The 22,108-nt window shown below is 39.7% G+C and overlaps 1 protein-coding gene across 1 annotated transcript in view; it reads right to left on the reverse strand.

The window, feature by feature from the left end:
- The window catches only part of LOC126185936 (uncharacterized), a 112,411-nt gene that overhangs the window by 49,273 nt on the left and 41,030 nt on the right, over window positions 1-22,108 (reverse strand). The window contains exons 4-5 of the mRNA XM_049928169.1: window positions 12,359-12,539; window positions 8,492-8,670 (exon numbers count right to left, since the gene is read on the reverse strand). Coding sequence (XP_049784126.1) covers window positions 8,492-8,670; window positions 12,359-12,539 — 360 coding nt within the window. The remainder of the gene's footprint in view (window positions 1-8,491; window positions 8,671-12,358; window positions 12,540-22,108) is intronic.

Consider the following 22,108-nt stretch of genomic DNA (forward strand, 5'->3'; position numbering starts at 1 on the left):
TGGCTCATCAGATTCCAGCTGTGACAAAAGATCAAACATGTTTTCCACATTCACAGCAACACTGCCTGAGAAAGTCTTACTCTTATTTCTTCTATAACCTGTTGTCACTTCCCATGTGTCTTTTCTCTTTTCCCCCCTTAACTTCTTCAGATCTAGTTTTGCTTTATCTAGTTCCACCTGAAGGGTAGCAATCTCCTCCTGTTCCACTATCTTCCTATCTCTACAGCAAATCCTACACAACCAATGAGCCTTGTTTACTTCCCCAATACCCACATCGCTACAATCATCCACATGAAAGAGACTGCAACAACCCTCACACCACACTCCAGAACTAACAATTCTATGACAAGCCATACACTTCTCCCTCATGGCAGACAAATTTTAGCTTTAGTCTAAATTAAACAATAATAGCTTCCTAAACCACTCAATTAATATATTAAATTACTTAGAAAGTTTAGGCCTTAAGTTTGGATACTAATTCAAAACTTCCGGAGAAACAAATGATTAAACCTGTATTGTTTACATGACAAAAATAAACAAAGAACTGACCCTACACTATATGAACTTTTCACTTATTTTGTAATTTTTCACTTCGGCTACTTACTACAGGATGAAATGGATGGCCTGTAAGAATACATTAACAACAAAAACTGTACTTTATTGAAATAATCATGTAACTTACAGTATACAATAACGTAAACAAATCCTACTCCAAAATTCGCACCTGTGATATGTTTTCTTTTTCCGTAAAATATGCAAAAAAAATTTGAAACCTTCAATTGATAGCTTACAATACATATTAATTTACTTATTTATGATGTAACACTGCCTTAATTAACTACTATTAATCAATTAAACACCTATCTTTATGAGAGTTCTGAATGTACACCACTCGTCATCCAAAGACACACATTACCTACTCCTTCTACTCTATAAATAAATACCTTAACAGGAACTGTTAGACCAACTTTCAGTTTTGACAGCACACTTTGTTACAACAGTCAAGATTAGGTATTTTGTGTATGATAAATTTATTGACAGTGTATGATAAATTTGTTTTTTGATTTTGACTGTGTTAATTCTGTAAATTTTAGTAGTTCCAGTTTACTGTAATTTATTAATCTATTCTGACAATCTCCTGACGAATGATATGGGTAGTAAGTATTATATTAAAATGTTTGATGTTCTTTATGTTATACTGTCTGACATGTTCCACACCCATGAGAATCATCTTATTTTTGTGTCTATGGAATGAAAACAATCTAATATAATCTAATCTTAAAAACGAATCTGAAAGTGGTACGAATGTCTTAATGGAAACAGACTGTTGGATGGAAATGTGGAAATCTCCCTAGTTTTTATACCATTTTGAATGGGAAAATATAATGATAGAAACTGTTGCATGCTCATTTCTGAGAAACTGCAACTAAAGCTTCCATGATGGCTTTAGAATGTAGTACAAGTAGAAAGTGAAGTAAAATTTGGCTGTGTGGCTGCAATGCATATTTATACTGTGGTTTGCTTAAAAGCATGTTTATACAGCATAACTATTTTTCATGAAATAAACCTTAACTGTAAATAATACTACTCATCACAGTTTGCTGCACACTTTACCTAATCTGTCATAGTACCATTTTTGCACATGTAATGATTCTTTACGCACCTCGTTAGTGAATAATATTTTTGCATATTTTGCGTACTTTGAAGTTAATTCATTCATTGATATTTTTAAAATATCAATCAAGCTCAATTTGAAAACAACTGTATTTGACATCAATTTGAATAATCTAACTTTATAAACATAGTCCATAATCCATGAGTTACTAATGATGCAAAAATGGAAACAGTTCTGTCATATTTACATTAATTATGTCCATCGTTGCATAACAAGTATTTATGTCCAGTGCGCAATTGAAAGGACAGTCCATCCAGACAATATTTGGCAATCAGTGACAGTCAGCAGACCCCCCCCCCCCCCCCCCCCCCCAGACTAGAGCTGAATTATCCTACTAGGCTCACTAGATATTTGCTTGCAATTTTGGTGAGATATTCTGAACAATTCTCGCACAATAAGTGACAGTGAGTTAGAAAAGTTAATTTTTCAATTTCGAGGTTGTTATTTTATGAGTAACGATTCCCTCTCATTTCTTGTTCTCTAAGAAATTTTCCACTTTGTCTTAGTCACTACTTCAGCAATGAGAGAATGTTCACATTATTTATGACTCACTACATATGTACTACTGCAATTATAGCCATGCATTAAATGACAAAAAATATATATTTAAAAACAGATTCTATTCCTCCTCCTGTACTGTAATATGGTATGTACTACAGAGCAGATTAAAAAAAATGCAGGTTTTAATAATCTTCAGATGACTGACAACTTCACTAATTATAATTATAATTTCCATTTATTTTCTTGTTACTGGTCTGGTGAATCTAATAAAACATGTCCCAAATGTGTATCTGTAGTAGTATTCCAGCGCATCCAGAAAAAGCAGACGTTATTATACAAGTAAATTTATGCGATTGCAGTCTTTCTCGGGGTATTCCACTGATGAATTCTTCACTGGTTATCAGCCAAGTGGTGGCGTCATCTTGTCGCAACGTTTCAATGAGTTTCGTACCCATCATCTTCGCCAAAACTCATTGAAACGTTGCGACAAGACGACACCACCACTCAGCTGATAACCTGAGAAGAATTCATCACAAGTAAATTTGTTCACTTTCCATTAAGAATGTAGAAATGTTTATGTCATTGTTGGCAACCATTAGTGAGTTGCTTCAGTCATTTCCTAACCTCGAAATAAGTTAGTTTTCTGTACTGTTCAGTGAAAGAACATAACAACAGTGTATTTAAGTGAAGCAACATAGTAACTATTGTAGTTTGTAGATTATTTATGAAATAGGCATGCCTTTCAAATTTACAACAGAGGAATATGCCGATATGGTGTTTATTTGTGGCAAATGTGATGGTAATGCTACGGCTGCAATTAACGAATATTGTGTGCATTATCCAACTCCGAGGATTCCGAATCCACGAACCATTAGTGGAGTATTTTGAATGTTACAGAAGACAGGTTCTCTACCTCGCATTCATAATCAGTATGAGTGCTCAATAAGTGAAGACGATGAGGAGGATCTTACGCATGCTGTTCAACATAGCCCGGGTACCAGTACACAATGTACCTCTCAACGATTAGGCATTTCACAATCAAAGGTATGGTGTACACTGAAGTACAATGATCTGTATCCTCACCATAAACAAAAAGTGGATCATTTACATCCAGGAGATCCTGCCCTTCGCTTGGAGCTGTGCAATTGGTTTAACACTAATCGACAGTTACACAAATTTTATTTACTGATGAAGCACAATTTACTCAAGATGGTACAAACAATTTACATAGCTAGCATGAATGGTCTGAAGCAAACCCACACGCAACAGCGCAACGCAATTTCCAGCAACGATTTAGCATAAATGTGTGGTGGGGTATAATCAACACATACTTTATTGGACCATTCATTTTCTCAGGACGTCTAACTGGCGAGATGTACTTACAATTCCTTCAAGAAGAAATGCCTGGGCTACTGTAAGATGTTCCACTTGCTACGCGATTGCAAATGTATTTTCAACATGACGGCGCACCTCCACATTTCACTAATGCCATTACTGCACATTTAAATGAACATTTCCCCAGAAATAGATTGGTCGTGGTGTTACACATCTGTGGCCACCTGCATTGCCCAATCTAAAACCAATGGATTTTTGTGTATGGGGATGGATCAAAGACATCCTTTATGAGAACAAAGTCAATACACATGAGGCATTACTTGCTCGCATTATGAATGCAATAGATGAAATTAAGAACAACCCTGTGAAACTGAAACGAGCAACAAAGTCTGTTCATACATGTATAGTTAAAAGCATTGAACTCGGTGGAGACATTTTGGAACATGTATTGTGAAATTGTATGTACACCGTTTATTCCAGTTTAACATGAATTCACATGTGCTATGGTATTAATAACAGAAGATTATCTAACACATTCATACAGTTTCAGTGAACATTATTCCCATCATTTTTCCAAAACTAAATTCTCTACAACTTCTGCTGAAAACTGTGCATCTGACTGGAATTTGAAAAATTGGGCCAAATAGTTAATAAATTAAAAATTTTACAAAATACATCTTTGCTTCTAGGATGTTCTGGAAAACTACTGCAGATACACATCTGGAACATGTTTTTTAGATTCACCACATCAATAACAACAAAATAAATGGAAATTGTGCTTTACTTTAACCTTGTACAGTTTTGCGATAGCTTCATATTAGCAAGGTTGCTAAATTTCAGGCAAAATCTTTTATTAGCTGTAACTCTGTAACTAAACATTTGCGGACCAATGTTTAAATGAACTTTTTTCTTTAGTTTTACTTGTAGAATAACATTAAAATGTTTGCACATCTTCTTGAATCACCCTGTATATTATTTATTAGTTCATGGGTACTTTTCAGTCACTTACTTTCACTATTTTTTGAATGGCGTGGCTGGAACATTCGATGTTTGCTACACAGAATACTCATATTTATCTTATTTACTCATCTACAGAGCGACGTAGAACATTCTGTCAGGAAAGCTGACAACAAGAACCCAGTTGTACATAGATACATACATCCAATGCTTACGGATGACTTACTCTCAACGTTACTGTCAGCAGTGTGTGTTCCTTGTTCCATGTTCTGATGATAACTGCTTCTCCTTTCACGTGGCAGAAGATGGAATCGAGTTTGCAATTCTCACATTTCATGGTTCATTTTCTCTGTGACCTTTATATGGTTTCTTTGTGAAGTAGAGTTTCTTGATTTGTAATTTTGTTATTTGTAGCTTACCAAATTTCCGTGTGGCGTTCAGGTTTCACAATCAATGTTGTACTGTTGTTTTCCACCTGTGTTGTTCTGTTTTGGGAATAGTGCCAATGATAGCGTTCTTTAGAAAAATGGTTTCAAAGTCTATAATGATCAGGAGACATATTACGTAATTATTACAACATTACTACTGGAGATGCTCCAAAAATGAGAATAGCATCTGATAAATGAGCATTTCAGTTTCCAGTACTCTTAAGACAGAAAAAACAAAAATAATTGTGACATTTATCAACACTCAATAAGTAGTTTGCAATTGGTGCATCTGAGTGTTATTTGTAACTATCTCTAGTCTTAAATTTTGTCACTGAAATGGGAATAAAACTCACTGACATTTACTTTAGGAATTTTGGCTGTCAGTGGCTGAGTATTTGAAACACAAGCTGACAGTCAGTTCCAGGTTCAAATGGTTCAAACGGCTCTGAGCACTATGGGACTCAACATCTGAGGTCATCAGTCCCCTAGAACTTAGAACTACTTAAACCTAACTAACCTACGGACATCACACACATCCATGCCCAAGGCAGGATTCTAACCTGCAACCGTAGCGGTCGCGCAGTTTCAGCCTGAAGTGCCTAGAACCGCTCGGCCACAGTGGCCGGCTCAGTTCCAGGTCCACTCAAGGAAAACACCAGTAGGTAAAACAAATTCTACCTGCTGTAGTATAAAAAACTCTACAGCAATGCAGAATATGTTGGTCAACTCTGACCATCAAGTTCCTCCTGCATGGCACAGAATTATCCTGCTACACTCACCTGACATTTTCTTGTTATTTCCCCTGAATAATCTAAGTGATTTTCCTCTTAAATCAATTTATGGCCTTGCCTCAAGTGAGGCCATTCCATGTGGAAACTGCAACTAAGCTCATCTCTCATATTGTCTCAATAAAGGCTTTTTTTTTTTTTTTTTTTTTTTTTTTTTTTTTTTTTTTTTTTTTTTTTTTTTTTTACTTATTCTGTGACAGAGCCACAATCAGCCATATTAAAATCAATAAGGAAATCTTAATAGAACTTCCCAATCATAAGTGCTCTTGCTACTTCCAGTACCCCACAGTGTAAGAGCAGAAAACTTATGACACTCCACAGTTTATAGTGCCATTTTCTGCTTCTGCTGAAAATTTTGTTTTTGTGACAAGACAACTTCATTTATGAAAATGTGACACTGAATAATTTTATAACTGGTCTTCTTTAGGCATGTTCTCTAACTGCCTAATGTCCATGCTACTTGAATATGACATGGGACAGCATGTCAAGAGGACATTTCAAATGCCATTGTGCAAATTATCTTACCAATTCATGCCAATTTTGGTATGCACATGTTAGATAAACTTCTGGTTGAGAATAAATTATTTTGGAATAAAGAGATGACTCACCAAAAAGCAGAAGTGCTGCGCTGTCGACAGATACATGAACAAAAGGCACAAACCTCAGTTTTGCTACCTTTCGGAATGGCCATTCATTCTGGTCGACAGCTGGTTGGTTGTCATACTAATGTAAAATGCTGTGCAGTGGTTGCAGCAGAGCGGGTATATAACATAGCAGCTTTCGCAGATGGCCCGTACCGGTCACAAGCTTATCCTACTGCATCAGAGGCCGGGCCACCTGTAAAAGTAGCCATTTTATATACCAGTTCTGCTGCAATCACAGCACAGCATTTTACATTGGTATGACGGCCAACCATAATGAATGGCCACCATCAAACTGGTGCCAAAAACAAGGCGGACCACCCAGTGGCACAATATGCAGTAGAACACAACATGCAACATGCGATATTTCACAACCTTCACTCCCATAACCTCCCGGGCCTAAACCTACGGTGGCTCGCTGTCTACCCAGCCATCACTCAAACGTACGTGCGTACGAATATGAGACTTTTGTTTGTAAAATCAGCAGAGTATTTTCTGTTATAGCAACACAGTTTATGTAGTTTTGTTTGTTATGTTCACATACATATGTATGTAGACGTATGTGGGAGGGGGGCGGGGGGCCTCACGTACGCTCCCTACAGCGTGAGAAACGAATTTCATTTCGAATTGCTCAATTGCTCAAAGCAAAGCTCTGTACCTTTTGTTTGTGTATCTGTTGACGGCACAGCGCTTATGCCTTTCAGTGAGTCATCTCTTTATTCCTAAACAATTCAATACATAAACTTAAGGTTTTATAAAAATAGACTTTCATCATAAGGTTATCACGGTGAGTTTTAATTCATTTGTATTAGTACAGTGCACCTTTTAACAGTATTTTTCCGTTAGTTTACTGAACATGACAGTAAATGTAAGAGAAGCAATATTTTTCTAACACTATCTAAAATAGTATGACAGTGCTCACGTGGTTTACAGATTCCACATCTGCAGAAACCTAGTCATTCAGAGTTAAAGATGTCAAGCCATGTCTGAAGTGAATTTTTGTCCAAAAAGGATTTTTCTTTATGGTTGTTTGATATGAAACAGGAAAGGCAAATATCTGAGTGTGCAAGATCAGCAGAATAAATGCATGAGGGATGATTTCCCATAGAGAGTTTTTTGTAAAATCAGCAGAGTATTTTTGTAATAGCAACACAGTTTATATGGTTTTGTTGGTTATGTTTCTTATACTATGATCAAAAGGTGTCTCAGTTGTTGGCATGAAATGGACACACCCCTGGCAAGAAGTTCTTAATGTGAAACACCCTTTCTGTGTCACCATATACAAAGTATTATCTGTTCACCATGTCCCTTGCTCAAGATGTCTTTTGTTAGGGCCCTGCCATTAATTTGCTCTTAAGAATTTAGGATCGCAACTTGTCACTAGTAATAATATGCATTCAAAACAAATGTATTAATAGTGACCCCCTTTGATTTTTGATGCTTTGATTTAGAGCATGCAGTACTTATGAACCTTGCCTATTAAAGGCAAATGTCAAAAGATATCAAATGATTGAAGTCAATTATTGAGACTTCCTGCATGTTGCAAATAATTTACGATAGCATGATCTTCCTTGAACAAGGAACTGCTTTTCAGATGTGATGTGTCCAATAGCAAATTCCTCCACACATGATAGAAATGTTGTGAGCTTCCTCTGCTGCTTGAACCCCTCTTTTAAATCCAAAACAAACAATACACTGCGAATCTTAGACCTTCCCCATTTGTGACTATTTTATAACACAAACTAATTTCGTAAGATTCAAGTACGCAAAACCAAGTACATCACTGCAAGAAAAAACTAGAGGTTTAGAATGACACTTTAAAAATATGCTCACAGCAAACCGTGTGTTTTGACTTGCTGCACAGTGCTATCAGAGTTATTTCATGTAGAAAATCAAATTACAATAAACTTGAAGCTTACATAATATGGAACAATTAATAATTTCCACTTTCAGAGATTATTGCTCAAAATATTTTTTCCATTGGGAATCACATGTCATAAGATAATAAATATATCTTGGGGTTGTATATTTTATGTACTATGGCTTATTAGAGAGCAGTAGCTTTAAAACAGAAGCACTGTATAAAGAATTGATGAATTTCAGTTTTTTGTGATATGTATCTTTGGTAGGTATTTTCTTTGAGGGTGATTTACTACCATTACTAACCTCAGTGGCCCATCAGGAATCTGTCCTAGATGTTCATATTCGGCTAGTGAGTACAATTTTAGGGCTTGCCACATTTCAAGTAGTTCTTTAAGCTCTTCAGAGTCTTCAGTAACACCAAGATCCCCTTCTGCAACTACAAAATCTGATGATGCAGTGGCTTCACCTTTCCAGTAGTATTCCTGTAAAAGAAAGAAAAACAAAGATGTGCTAAACCTAAATAATGAGGACTAATCTATGATTAACCTGACCGAAGCACTTTCTGTTCCTGTGTACTGATGCATACGAGTTCAATACGTAAGCTACAGTAATCAACACCTCTTATGTATTCAGCTCAATGTCTATTCTAGTGATATCTACATTCGAAACATAGTTCTTCTGTAGGTACAATATTTTAGAGGAATAAGCAAAGAGACAGTGCACAAGTACTAAAAGAAACTGAATGGAAGGAAGATTCCGTAGTGGTCAATCCTGACACCTTCAACTACACTGGGCATTTAAGGGGCTCCGGAAGGATTCAAAATCATGAAATTTCAATTTTTACTTTTTTGTATTTTAAAAATCTAGACTTTCCTCTTTCAATTGATGTGTAATTTATTCAGTTCAGAAGACAACTATTTTTAAATTATTTTTGAAATATGTTCTCCATGAGCATGACCCATTGTGGCACTGTTAAACTGCTGTCAAATGTTGTATTCCGAAACATTTTAGTGATGTGAGAGAAAATAATTGTTACAAACTAAGTGTTGTGGCTAGCCTCTGGTAGTCTGGTATATATCGCTGTTTGTTTATTCTTTTGTAATCCTGAAAATATTTGTAGTGAATTCTGTTCATTGAAGTCTCTGTTTCACTGGTGGATACTAACGGGTAAACAAAATGACTAGAAATCCTCTGACAGCTTTTAAGAAGAGGAGGAATGTTGGCGAGCCAAAGGTAGGTGTTATTACCGTAAACAATAAAGATGATAAAGTGTGTGAACTTGCCCATGGCAACGAAAGTGAGAAAGAAAGTACTCCACAGAGGAAGTTTGGTTCAGTTAGTGAAAAGTATGAATGTTTTATGGGCAAATCAGATGTGAATGGAATATTTGATACGTCAGTTCTCAACGGTATTTTTGAAAACTGTGCAGGATGTATTCAGTGTAGTGAAGTCAGTCTGGAATACTGAATAAAAAGCCACATAGGACTTGCCAGTGAAATGGAACTGAAGTCTAGCAAGAGTCCATATATGGCCACCATCTGAAACAGTGTTGCAATAACTTCAAATGAAAGAAACTGTAGCAAAAGCTATAAACAAAACATTATATTTGTTTATGCCTCGCGTACATGTGCAGTTTTCTGTGGCATGACGAATGTTCCAAATCCCCCAACCAATTTTACGAACTATAAGATACTTACAGGGTCTAAATTAGATGTCAGTATAAAATCTATGAAAAAAGCTGAAGAAGAGGCAGTAATAGAAAACAGTTGTAATAGAGACTTGACTATAGCATTCAATGATACCTCCCGTAAATGGGGACACACATCTCTTCATAGTGTAGTATCTGCCTCCAGTATGTATACAGGGAAAGTTTTAGATGTAGCAGTAATATCTAAATATTGTAGTTGTCCACAAAAAATAAGGGTACACATAAAAATAACTGCATAGCTAACTGGCAGTAGTGGAGGAATAGAAGTGGCTGGTGTTGCTAGTATATTTCAATGTTTTGTTGCTTGTGATAAAGAGTGATATGTGAATTACCTTGGTGACTGTGATTCTGAAAGTTTTCAAGAACTGAAGCCCTATGGTGGTGATATTGTAGTGCAGAAATTTGAGTGTATTGGACACATACAGAAATGAATGGGATCAAGGCTACAGTGACAAAGTTTCATACAAAAAACAAAAAGTCAGTGATAGTCAACGGTTGGATAGGAAGGGAATGTTAACTGACAGTGTAATTAACAAATTACGGAACTATTATGGAATGACTATTAGGCAAAACATATACAGTATTGATGAAATGAAGAAGGCTGTTTGGGCTCTTTTTTTCATACTTTTTCAACTAATGAAAGTATCATTGTGTCCCAAAGGAGAAGACAGTTGGTGTAAGTACAACAGGTGATTTGTAACTGATGTAGAGTACAATCATAAACATAGTCTGCCTGATGTGGTAATTGAGGTGCTAAAATGTATTTTCAGATACTCAGCAGCATATGAACTGTTGTAAATGATTGTTCACGGATAAACTCAAAACCCAAATGACAGTGTAAAAAGTGTTGTATGGTCGAGAATCACCATGGCCCTATTTGTTGGAATACAAACACTTCAATTTGGTGTGCATGATGCTGCTGTTACTATCAATGATGGCAATGTTATAAGGTGCAAGGTATTTCGGAATATGGGACTGATGATAGGTTTCAACATTGTACAAACAGCGCTTGCTTTAGACAAGGAACATCTTTGGGCTGCTGACAGGGCTGTAAATAGCCTAGAAATACAAGCCAGAGTAAACAGGAGGAGGACAAAGAGGAAGCTGGAGAAAGAGTTTGCAGAAGATGAAGAGAATCCATCCTATGGACCTGTAATGCACTAAAAAGGTAATCCAAACTTTGTAACTTGATTCCCACAAGTTTTATTTTTTGATACAAATTACATGTTTTCTCAGGATCTACCAAACCAATTTTCTTCAGATTTTCAGGGAATGTTACACAGTCCCTTCCGTGTAACTTAAGACAGCCTTTTTCCAAATACCAGTATATTGTTGAATTTATAAACAAAAAAGGCATAAAAAGTAGTGGATTTTCATTACAATATAAAAAATTAAATGTAACTGAACTCTAATTTTTAAAAGTCCAAGTGTTAAGTTGTAGCCAATATTCCTATAAATAACCTGTAAAAATTTCAACTTCCTAGGTCAAATACTTTCTTACAAAAGATGTAATTCATAAGCACAATTTTAACATTGGAAAGATAGGTCTTTCCGGAGCCCCTTGACATTGTCATTGATTTGCCTGTTGACAAAAAAAATTTTTTTTTCAGGAAATTCTCTAATTTTTACCACATACATGGCAGATTTCTGTGATGATTCCTCTAACTGTCATACTATGCACATATACAAACTAACTGAACTGGGCCTTTGCCCAAGACTATACTAGGTACTAGTAATGAAGTATTACTCTTGTCATTATCAATGCCAGCTTTCAAACTGGAGCTGCACCTAGTACTTCAAGTAGTTTCCACAAATAAGCTTGGGGATCCCATTCAATCTATCAACCGAAAGTATTTGATTTCCAGTTCTCTCTATGGTAGTCTGATAAGCTGACAGAGAGACTGATAATGGAATAACAGAATTGTAAATTTTAAATAGCAAAGAGAGATCTGTCTTTAAGCATGTAACAAGTGAACCACAGGAGTAATTCACTCAGCTACGATTCATGAGTGTCATCTGGGAATTGGTGCCAATCAACTGAGAACTTGTCACAGTACCTTCATGCGATATGTTGCATAACAACTCTGACTGTTTACTATAATGAACAGAAACTCTTATTGCAATATGAGGGAAATTCGAAGGTTTTGCGGTAGTAACACTTTTATATAGAGGTGAAATGTTAGTTGACTATTAGTACTATTATTGGCCATGTACTGATTGAGTACATTGTCTTCATGGCAATTTCCCCAATGCATTCAAATATAGACATAAAAACTATGTGCTACACTAGAGGTCTATGGATGGACAAATTTAGTTTTAAATTTACGAAAAAACACTCTGCAATTACAAAATTTCATGTGTTGTCTAAGTACTCAAATAGAATAAGCAGAGTGTGGTTGGGTAACAAAGGTTTCAATCATGTTTCATCACACAAATACAGCAACTCTCCTGCTGAGACTTACATGCAACCATGTGAGAGCGAACTGTGCAGCTTTCCTCAACAGTGCCAATGATGGAAGTGTTGCCCCATGAGCAATGTCATGACGCAAGCCAACCAACCAGTCAGGAACATGCATTTTCCTTGCAGCCTGGTATAGTGTATCAGATGAAGATTTTGTAAGAACAGCAATTTGGTTCAAAAATCTGCAATACAAGAAGTAAAATGACAATTATTTTGAACATGCTGAAACCAGGGTGGCCACAAGTTTCCCCAAGTGAAATTCCCTGATATTTCCACGATTTCCAGACATGTTTTAGGATTTTTCCCTGACAAATTTTGAGATCTCAAGGGTAAGTTAAGACATAAGTTGACAATCTGTCTTTGCAGCTCAGTACAAGAAACAATAGCGCAAACAAGGAAACATCTAAAAAAATTTGCCAAAAACTTGGCATTTTCTGATGTGAGCAAAACTCTAAGTACTAAAATCAACATCTTTAGTAATGAACTGTTTTTAGATGGAGGTTCAAATGGCTCTGAGCACTATGGAACTTAACTTCTGAGGTCACCAGTACCCTAGCACTTAGAACTACTTAAACCTAACTAACCCAAGGACATCACACACATCCATGCCCAAGGCAGGATTCGAACCTGCGACTACAGCGGTCACGCGGTTCCAGACTGTAGCGCCTAGAACCGCTCGGCCACCCCGGCCAGCTTTAGATGGAGGAAGCAACCCAAGTGGTGTATGTGTCTCAGCAAGACCACTGACATTAATTTATTTAACAAAACACATTTGGTAACAAAAATACCCATTTCCTTGGAGTCACAAGATGGATTTAAAATACCTTCACTGATTTCAGAAATAACCTCGAAAAGAAGTAGGCCTCTCGAATGATGTGTACAAGGCAGGGATGAATTGTGTAAAGCAACACTGTTGGTGACTGCCAATAAGCTGGTTTTACTATGTTCGTTAATGCCAATTATTACCCTCTATTGTTTTACAGGTATTGTGAGATTTTTCTTTCGAGAAATATATGAGAACATAGTGTACAAACTGCCAGCAACGGACAATTTCCTTCTTATCATCCATACTTTCGAACATATAAACTATTTTTGAAGTGCCAAAAAGTATTAGAACAAAAAGAAGTATGTAAAATGCCACACTGCACAATTTACTTGCTGTGAGACAGTCGGGATTCCTGAAATCATCACTCAGAGGCCAGAGGCCAGGTGAGGAGCACTGCAGTCCTGCGTCCATGGATAAACCATGAAGATTTGCTGCATTATGTCACATAAACTGACCTTGCCTGCAGGCAGATATGTGAGACTACATCCAATAAGCAAGGCCTGCACATTAGTGGGAAGCGAATGGCTTCAGATCGACAGGTCTGATCCATTACAGATACCCACAGAAATGCCCTGCAATTTTGGTCCATTGCGGAATTTCACAAGCCACAGACACCATGTTGGTGAAATAAGACTGCAGTGATCAATGCATGCAACAAATAACTTGTTGAAATATTCTGAGAATAAGTAATAATGAGGATAGGTAGCAACTCAGTGTAAAGGTGATTGCTGAGCCACAGAAGGCATGTAGAAAAGACAATCATCATCTCACAACCAAATTTTCAGCCATAGCTTTTGTCAGAAAATAAGAGCAAACACATGCATTCGCACAATCACTCAGACATAACTCATACACACATGACTACTGTCTAAGGCCACCACGTCTACAGCCTCTGAGAATCAAATCCAAACAAACCACTCCTCATGCTTCTCGTTAGCAGCTTCTCAGCTAGTGACAAGTAGTAGTGGCAGCACTGATTGCAAGCTGAGGGGAGTGGTAGGAACAGAAGAAGAAGTAGTGATGAGGGAGTAGGGAAGTGGCAGACATACTCAGCTGCACCCCGCCAGCAACAATGCACGACACCTCAGTAAATAAACCATTTCATCTACTGAGACAAAAAACAAGATTTTTGCAGCGTTTTTTTTTTTATTTCCTTTATATTTCCATGATTTCCCTGAAGTGTTTGAAATTCCCTGATATTCCACAATTTCCTCGATTTCCAGAACCTGTGGCAACCCTGGAAACATATGTGCAACTTGCCATTAACACACACTTTTTAAACAAATTAAATTATGCATGGCTGAAGCAGCCCGTCAACGAACACCAAGAAAGATCAAACAGAAGAAAAACTGAGTAATTGCAAATTTTTGTACAGTAGTAGGAGAGAGTATCATGAGCAACATACTAAAAATATCCATTGGTGGAGGTGTAAGCATGAGGGCACTAAAGAGTGTGAGTGTGTGTGTGTGTGTGTGGGGGGGGGGGGGGGGGGGGGATGTTCCAGTGTTGAAGAGGAAGAGATCAAAACTTGCCAGAAGGTCTTCAACAATTCTGCCTCAGTCAGTGGTTGCCATACCATCCCACAGAAAGTTAATGGCATTAAAATCCCCAGGAGAAGGAAGGGACAAGAAGAGCTGTAAGCATAGGAGGCCGATCTGGGGGAGGGGAGAGGGAGGTTGAGAGATAAAGATTGCATACTATTACCACAGAGTCTAAATGGGTCCGAACAGCCATAGTTTATAGTGCAGTATGAAGACGAACACAGGAACCAAAAATGCCTGTCCAGGCCGTCGTACAGGTGCTGGAGAAGAGGGTTTCTTCTCCGGCTGAGGAGGAGCAATTCCATGAGGGGAGGGAATGGGAACCACCAGGGAGGAGGAGGAGGAGGAGGAGGAGGAGGAGGAGGAGGAGGAGGAGGAGGAGAATGGGACACTATAGAGGTAAGAAGTAGGGAAGAGGAGAAAACACACAAGAGGCAAAGGCAGACATTAAAAATACCAGGTGGAGACTGTTGATTTCCTGTTGGGCCTCAGAATAGCAAAGACAGCTGAGAGCTGTGAATCTCCGAATCTTCCATTCCTTTTCATATAACAGGCAATCCAGCAAGAAAGGAGAACATGTGGTTGGTTGGTTTGAAAGAGGGGGGAAGGGACCAAACTATGAGGTAACCAGTCCCTCGTTCCGAAGGAAACAATGCCACAAAGGTGAGAATAAGACAATGAGACTTACAACACAAAACAGAATGAAAGGAAAAACCAGAACAATGACTGAAGGGGAACACACACTTAAATGGACAAAAGGAAACAAGAAAACCACAAAAACGCAAGAAACAGGTAGAAGAGGTTAAAACAAGAAAGCAGGTTACCATGGCTGGCTGGCCATGACAATAAAATGGAAAAGCAAGCCACTCTGCAACACATTACAACCTCCACCCTGAAACACTAGGATAGAGGACACACAGGGGCAAAGGACATGTGCTAAAACTTAGAGCAAATGATAAAACTCATCCTCACGAATAAAACGTAAAACTAAAGCTGCCGCCCAATACCGAAGGTAGGATGCTGGGAAAGTTAAAAGACCACCACAGAACAATTAAAAGTGGGCAGTCCAGCAAGAAATGGACCGTCATTTGTGGGCCCCAGCGACACCGAGGTGGGTCCTCGCGACGGAGGAGGTAGCCATGCGACAGCCACGTATGGCAATGCAGATCTGACAGAAAACCACAGAGTCCCTGTGAGAGGTGCGCATGGAGGTCTTCCACATGTTCGTAGTTCCCTTAAGGGCACATAGCTTGTTGTGCGTACTAAGGTTATGCCATTCTGTCTCCCAAAGCCGCAAAACCTTGCGGTGTAATACTGAACGCAGGTCAGTTTCAGAGAAGCCAATCTCAATAAGCGGTTTCCACGTAGCCTGTTTGGCCAGCCTGTCAGCAAGTTTGTTGCCTGGGATTCCTATGTGACCTGGGGTCCAGACAAACACCACTGAAAGACTGGACCGTTCCAGGGCACAGATGGACTCCTGGATGGTCACTACAAAAGGATAACGAGGGTAGCACTGGTCAATAGCTTGTAGGCTGCTCAAGCAGTCAGTATACAGGAGAAATGACTTGCCTGGGCATGAGCGGATGTGCTCCAGAGCACGAGATATGGCCGCCAGCTCTACAGTGAAAACACAGCAGCCATCTAGCAAGGAGTGCTGTTCTATATGTCCTGCATGAACATAGGCAAAGCCAACATGACCATCAGCCATCGAGCCATTTATGTTAAACACTTCATGGCCCGGTACATGCTGAGAATCGAGAGGAAGTGACAGCAGAGTCGCTGGGTTAACTGAGTCCTTAGGGACACATGAAAAGTCCAGGCGTAGCCGCAGCCTAGATGTGCACCATGGAGGTGTTCGTGAATGAACCTCAAGTATAGGTGGTAAAGGCAAGGACTCCAGTTCGGAGGGAAGGGATCGCACATGAACTGCAATTGTAAGCCCCGACATTGGCAGCCAATGTGGGAGATGAACCGCCATGGGCGGGAAGAGAACTACGAACATGTGCAACATAACTGGAGAGCAATTGTGCACGCCTAACCTGCAATTGAGGGGCTACGGCCTCCACCACCAGGACCCTGGCCACCAGACTCGTCCTAAAAGCTCTTGACACTAGGCAAACGCCAGTGATGCACTGGGTTGAGTAAACACAAAGCTGAGGGTGCCGCCGAACCATAAACCAGACTCCCATAGCCAAGGCAGGATTGAACAATGGTTCTGTAGAGCTGCAGCAGTGTAGAGCGATCTGCACCCCAGTTGGTGTTGCTCAGGCAGCAGAGGGCATTGAGGTGCTGCCAGCACTTCTGCTTAAGCTGACAGAGTGAGGAAGCCAAGTCAATCGGGTGCCGAAAACCAGTCCTAAGAATCGATATGTCTCCACTACGGTGAATGGATTGTCATTAAGGTAAAGTTCTGGTTCCAGATGACTGGTGCAATGCCAACAGAATTGCATAACACATGACTTTGTGGCTGAAAACTGGAGACTGTGGGCTAGAGCCCATGACTGCACCTTGTGGATGGCTCCCTGTAGGTGCCACTCAGCAACACCAGTACTGGTGGAGCAGTACAAAATGCAGAAGTCATCTGCATACAGAGAAGGTGAGACCGACAGAGCCCAACAGCTGCTGCTAGACCATTAATGGCCACTAAAAATAGAGATACACTCAATAGGGAGCCCTGCGGGACCCCATTCTCTTTGATACGGGAGGCAGGGGAGGGGGGATATGGGAGGCACCAACTTGGACACAGAAAGTACGGAGCAGCAGGAAATTTCGGATAAAAATCAGGAGCGGGCCTTTAAGACCCCACTCATGTAATATGATATCACCAGGTCGTGTCATATGCTTTTCGTAAATCAAAAAACACAGCAACCCGGTGTTGGCGTCTGCAAAAGGCTATTCGGATGACAGACTTGAGGGACACAAGATTATCAGTGGCACAGTGCCGCTGGTGGAAGCCACCCTGACGTGCAGCCAGTAGGCCACCTGATTCCAGGACCCAACACAACTGCCGACACATCATACGTTCCAACAGCTTACAAACAACGTTGGTGAGGCTGATGGACCAATAGCTACCCACATCAAGTGGGTTTTTACTAGGTTTAAGCACCAGAATGATGGTGCTCTCTCCTTATTGCGATGGAAAGACACCATCGCACCAGATCCAATTGAAGATGAGGAGATGTCACTTGTAGTCAGCAGAGAGATGTTTAATCATCTGACTGGCCCAGGAGCTGTATCGGGGCTATGTGCAAGGGCACTGAGGAGCTCCCATTCTGAAAATGGGGTGTTCTAGGGTTCAATGTGGCATGTAGTGAAGAAGAGGACATTCCTTTCCATCTGCCACTTAAAGGTGCAAAAAACTGGGAGGCAATTCTCCAATGCAGAAGCTCGAGCAAAGTGTTCAGCAATCGAGTTTGCGTCGGTACATAACTCACCATTTATGATAACATCGGGGACAGCTGTTTCGGCCTGGTACCCAAAAAGTAGTCTGATCTCCGTCCAGACTTGGGAAGGTGACCTATGGCACCCAATGGTCGAGACATATCTCTCCCAACACTCTTGCTTCCATCTTTTGATAAGCTGGCAAACACGGGCACGGAGCCGCTTAAAGGCTATGAGGTGCTCCAGGGAAGGGTGCCTCTTATGCCACTGTAGAGCTCACCGAGGCTCCTGAATTGCCTTAGCAGCTTCTGGCAACCACCAAGGGACCGCCTTTAGCCAGGGGCACCCTAAAGTGCAAGAGATTGCGTTTTCTGCGACAGTAACAATTGCTGTAGTCACCTGCTCAGTCATCGCATCGATGTTACCGTGTGGGGGAGAGTCAACAGTGATCGCAGAGGTGAAAGTTTCCCTGTCTGCCTTGTTTAAAGCCCACCTGGGCAGGCGTACATGGGCTTGACACTGGAGCAGTGACAGGAAGATGGGGAACGGTCACTACCACACAGGTCGGGGCTGCAAATTGATAAATCAATGGCCAAGCAACTATCACAAGCCACACTGAAATGTGTGGCAGCCCCAGCATTTAAGAGGCAGAGGTCAAATGAGACAGTCAAGTTTCAACATCCTGCGTAGTCCATATTCTGACAGCCACAGCTTCCAGAGGGGTTTGAAGGGGCACAGTTTCACTACAGACTGAGTTTAAGACAAACGCAAACTCCACCTGACACACTATTATAGTCACTACAGTTCCTCCAATATCCCTTATAGCCGCGGAGGGCAGGGGGCCCGCATTGCTGGGAATCAGGTTTCCTGGAGGGCAAGCCACCGACTTATCGCCCGAGAAGTCTATATCCATTGTGTCTGAGGGTCCGGCAAGATCTAGGTCCTCAGCAAACGCCAGAATCTCCACCTTATCTCCAGACGCAGAGCTTGTAGGTGCGGTGGTGTGGGTTCCACTGCAATTTCCTGGGTCCTAGGGGTTTTCTTTTTGGACTTCTCTCACTGCTCCTTGAGTTTCCCTGGCTGGGAGGACTTCACTGATACAGTCTCTGGGACTGAGGATAATCGTGAAGCTTTACAACCAGCTCCTTTTGGGCACTTCAGCCACTGGCGGGCGTCATCTTTTCTACTAGCAGGAACCTGGAAATGGAATGACCTCCCTGGCAAGAGGAGCCGAAGGAGACTTACACTTTCCATTCTGGATTTTCCACTGCTATATGGGAGAAGATAAACACACTTTCAGTTTACCTAGGAGAGCAGTCTGTAATCAGCAGAGAAGTGCCTTTCTGTAACTTACTTCCTCAACAGACCAATTGTTTTATACATTATCCTGCAATAAATGCAGACTTTGTTTGATACATTAAGTGTATCTTCAAGTGGCTGCTGGCTACTGAAAGGTGACCAAACTTTAATTTGATTACAGAACTGGGATAAAATCTCTGCAAAGCAACCTGTTCCTGTTGTACTTTACAATGAAACACTGATTACTGCATTGTGATTGGCGCACTGTGCTGTGCCTGATATGCTGCTGTCACTTAAGTCACCCTTCGGCGTATCACTGTGGTTATCAGTGTAGTGCAAAGCAACTTTGGACATAAATCTCTCCAAAATTTGACATGAAAGTTTTTAATTCTCTATCTTGTCGTAAAACGAACATTTGTTGCAACATTAGAGAAATAAGTATTGTCCATTAAAGGATAACTAAGACTATGCCTCAGATTACCGTGATATGTTTTATGAGCATAGACCTCACCTGGAATCTCAGTAAGCATGGTACATGCCATCAGTCATGACGACCACTAAAAATGTGTAATTTTAATCAGAAGGATGATGATGAGTTTGTGATGCTCAATAGCACGGGTATCAATGTCTTTGCAGAATATGAATTAATCAGACAGCAAAAGTACTTTTTTCATCATAAGTGATCTTCTTGGGACAATGGCCCATGGACACAAATTACACACTTGAAATATTGTATGGCAATGTCAACAAAGATTGTGTTCGCTTATCAATGCACTGAAATCAAAACTGTATTATAAAACTAAGTGTACAATGTGCAGGCCACCAAAACTCAAAAATGAGTCCTGATACAATCAAGGGAGTTAATATGGTGTAGTAGTTCTCTATCCCCCATCCATGAAGAAGGTTCCCATTTTTAACTGATGGGTGTGCTTATGAAGATATAAGGGCTCAGAAGTTTCACCCTCTAGAAATTTCTAGAACATTCAAGACTATTCGAGAACATTCCAGGATGTTCAAGAGCATTCCACAACATTCCGGAATGTTCCATGATGATCTGGGAAGTTTTGGGCTGTTCGGGAATGGTATGGAACATCCGGGAAGATGTGAGAATGTTCAGGAAAAACCCAGAACATCCCACATCATTGTGGAACATTCCAGAACACACTCTAATGTTGTGGAATGTTCTGGAACATTGTGGACCATTCAAAGTCTTTTTGGTATGCTCTGGAATTCACTACTGGTGGGGCTACCCATTGGTAGGGGTATATAAAAGCAAGACCCATCATGAGTCTAACCATCAGTTTCTTATCAGCGATGATGGAAGGAACTGAAAAAGTGGTGCAATGAGTGAATAAAAAGAAACAGTGAAGTGTTAATAGTCAAAGTGATACAGTGACTAAATAAAAATCGAAAATAATGTATGAAAAGTGTGTGAAGTGGACTTAGTGTATTTCTTAATAAAAAGTTGATTTGATTTACATTTTAGACGATGCCCAAACACAAACAGATGAAGAGCACGAAGCACATTTAAGTTCTCAACAAACGACAATGAGCACCATGAGAAACAGAAAAACCAAAGAACAACAAAATGAAAGGATTGAAGAATTAAGAATTGCGACACACTATTATAATAAAAGACTGCAAACTCAAGCCAGCCATGAATATGTCACCCTACACGGAGTGTGTATGAGGGCATGTAAACAGTACAACCTAACAAATGAAGCATTCCACTACAAACTGATGAAATAATATAACAAACACAAACACATCGTAATCAGAAAAATGGATAACATATGTCAACTTTGCAATGCAAAAAAATAGAGTAGAGGAACACCAGGATTCTGTTGCATGAATGGAAAAATTTGATTACCACCACTGGAAGCACCTCCACAGGAATTTTTACATTACATTACATGACTGGGGAAACTCCAGAATCAAAACACTTTCTTCAAAATGTAAAAGCATACAACGCCTTCTTCCAAATGATTTCTTTCAGTGCCACTTTGATCAACACTAATAGAGATGAAATCGATGATGTTTTTTTCCATCCAAGTACAAACCTATCACAACATCGGATCATTACTACCACCACTACCCAACGAAGACCATAAATTTCTACAAGTACATTTCATCAGAAATGAAGAAGCAGAAATTGGTCAATGATGCACAAATATCAGCATACTGAGAAGAGTAGTAGTCCAAGAGGTATAGAGGATCTTACACAAATACAATCAACTAATTCACGTATTCAAAACTGCACTAGACAATGATTTCTGATGACTATAAAGTTATAATTCAAGCCAACAAAAGACCACATGTAGAACACAAACATTGATTTAATGCACCTCAGATAGACAACGTCGTCCTTTTAACTGTGAACTATGAAAACACAAGCTGTGACAGAATCGTACAACGAAGAAGAGAAGAACTACAAAGCATTACAGAGACACACCGTTCATACGATGCCCTCCAATGTCAATATTTCTGTGTAGAGAGTACATAACATTAATGTGAGACAAATCCAACCGAAACAGGGGTAGAAACAAACAAGTCCCTTCCAAGGCATTCTATGTTTACCACTTTATGACCAGAGACAATGAAACATACAATCACATTCTCAACACTCACTGTTTATTCCAACAACTCTTGGTAGATGTGTACGCAAAAACAGAAGCAGAACAGATGCTTTACATAAGACTGAATC

The sequence above is a fragment of the Schistocerca cancellata genome, chromosome 1, assembly GCF_023864275.1.
Source record: "Schistocerca cancellata isolate TAMUIC-IGC-003103 chromosome 1, iqSchCanc2.1, whole genome shotgun sequence".
Classification (NCBI taxonomy): Eukaryota; Metazoa; Arthropoda; class Insecta; order Orthoptera; family Acrididae; genus Schistocerca; species Schistocerca cancellata.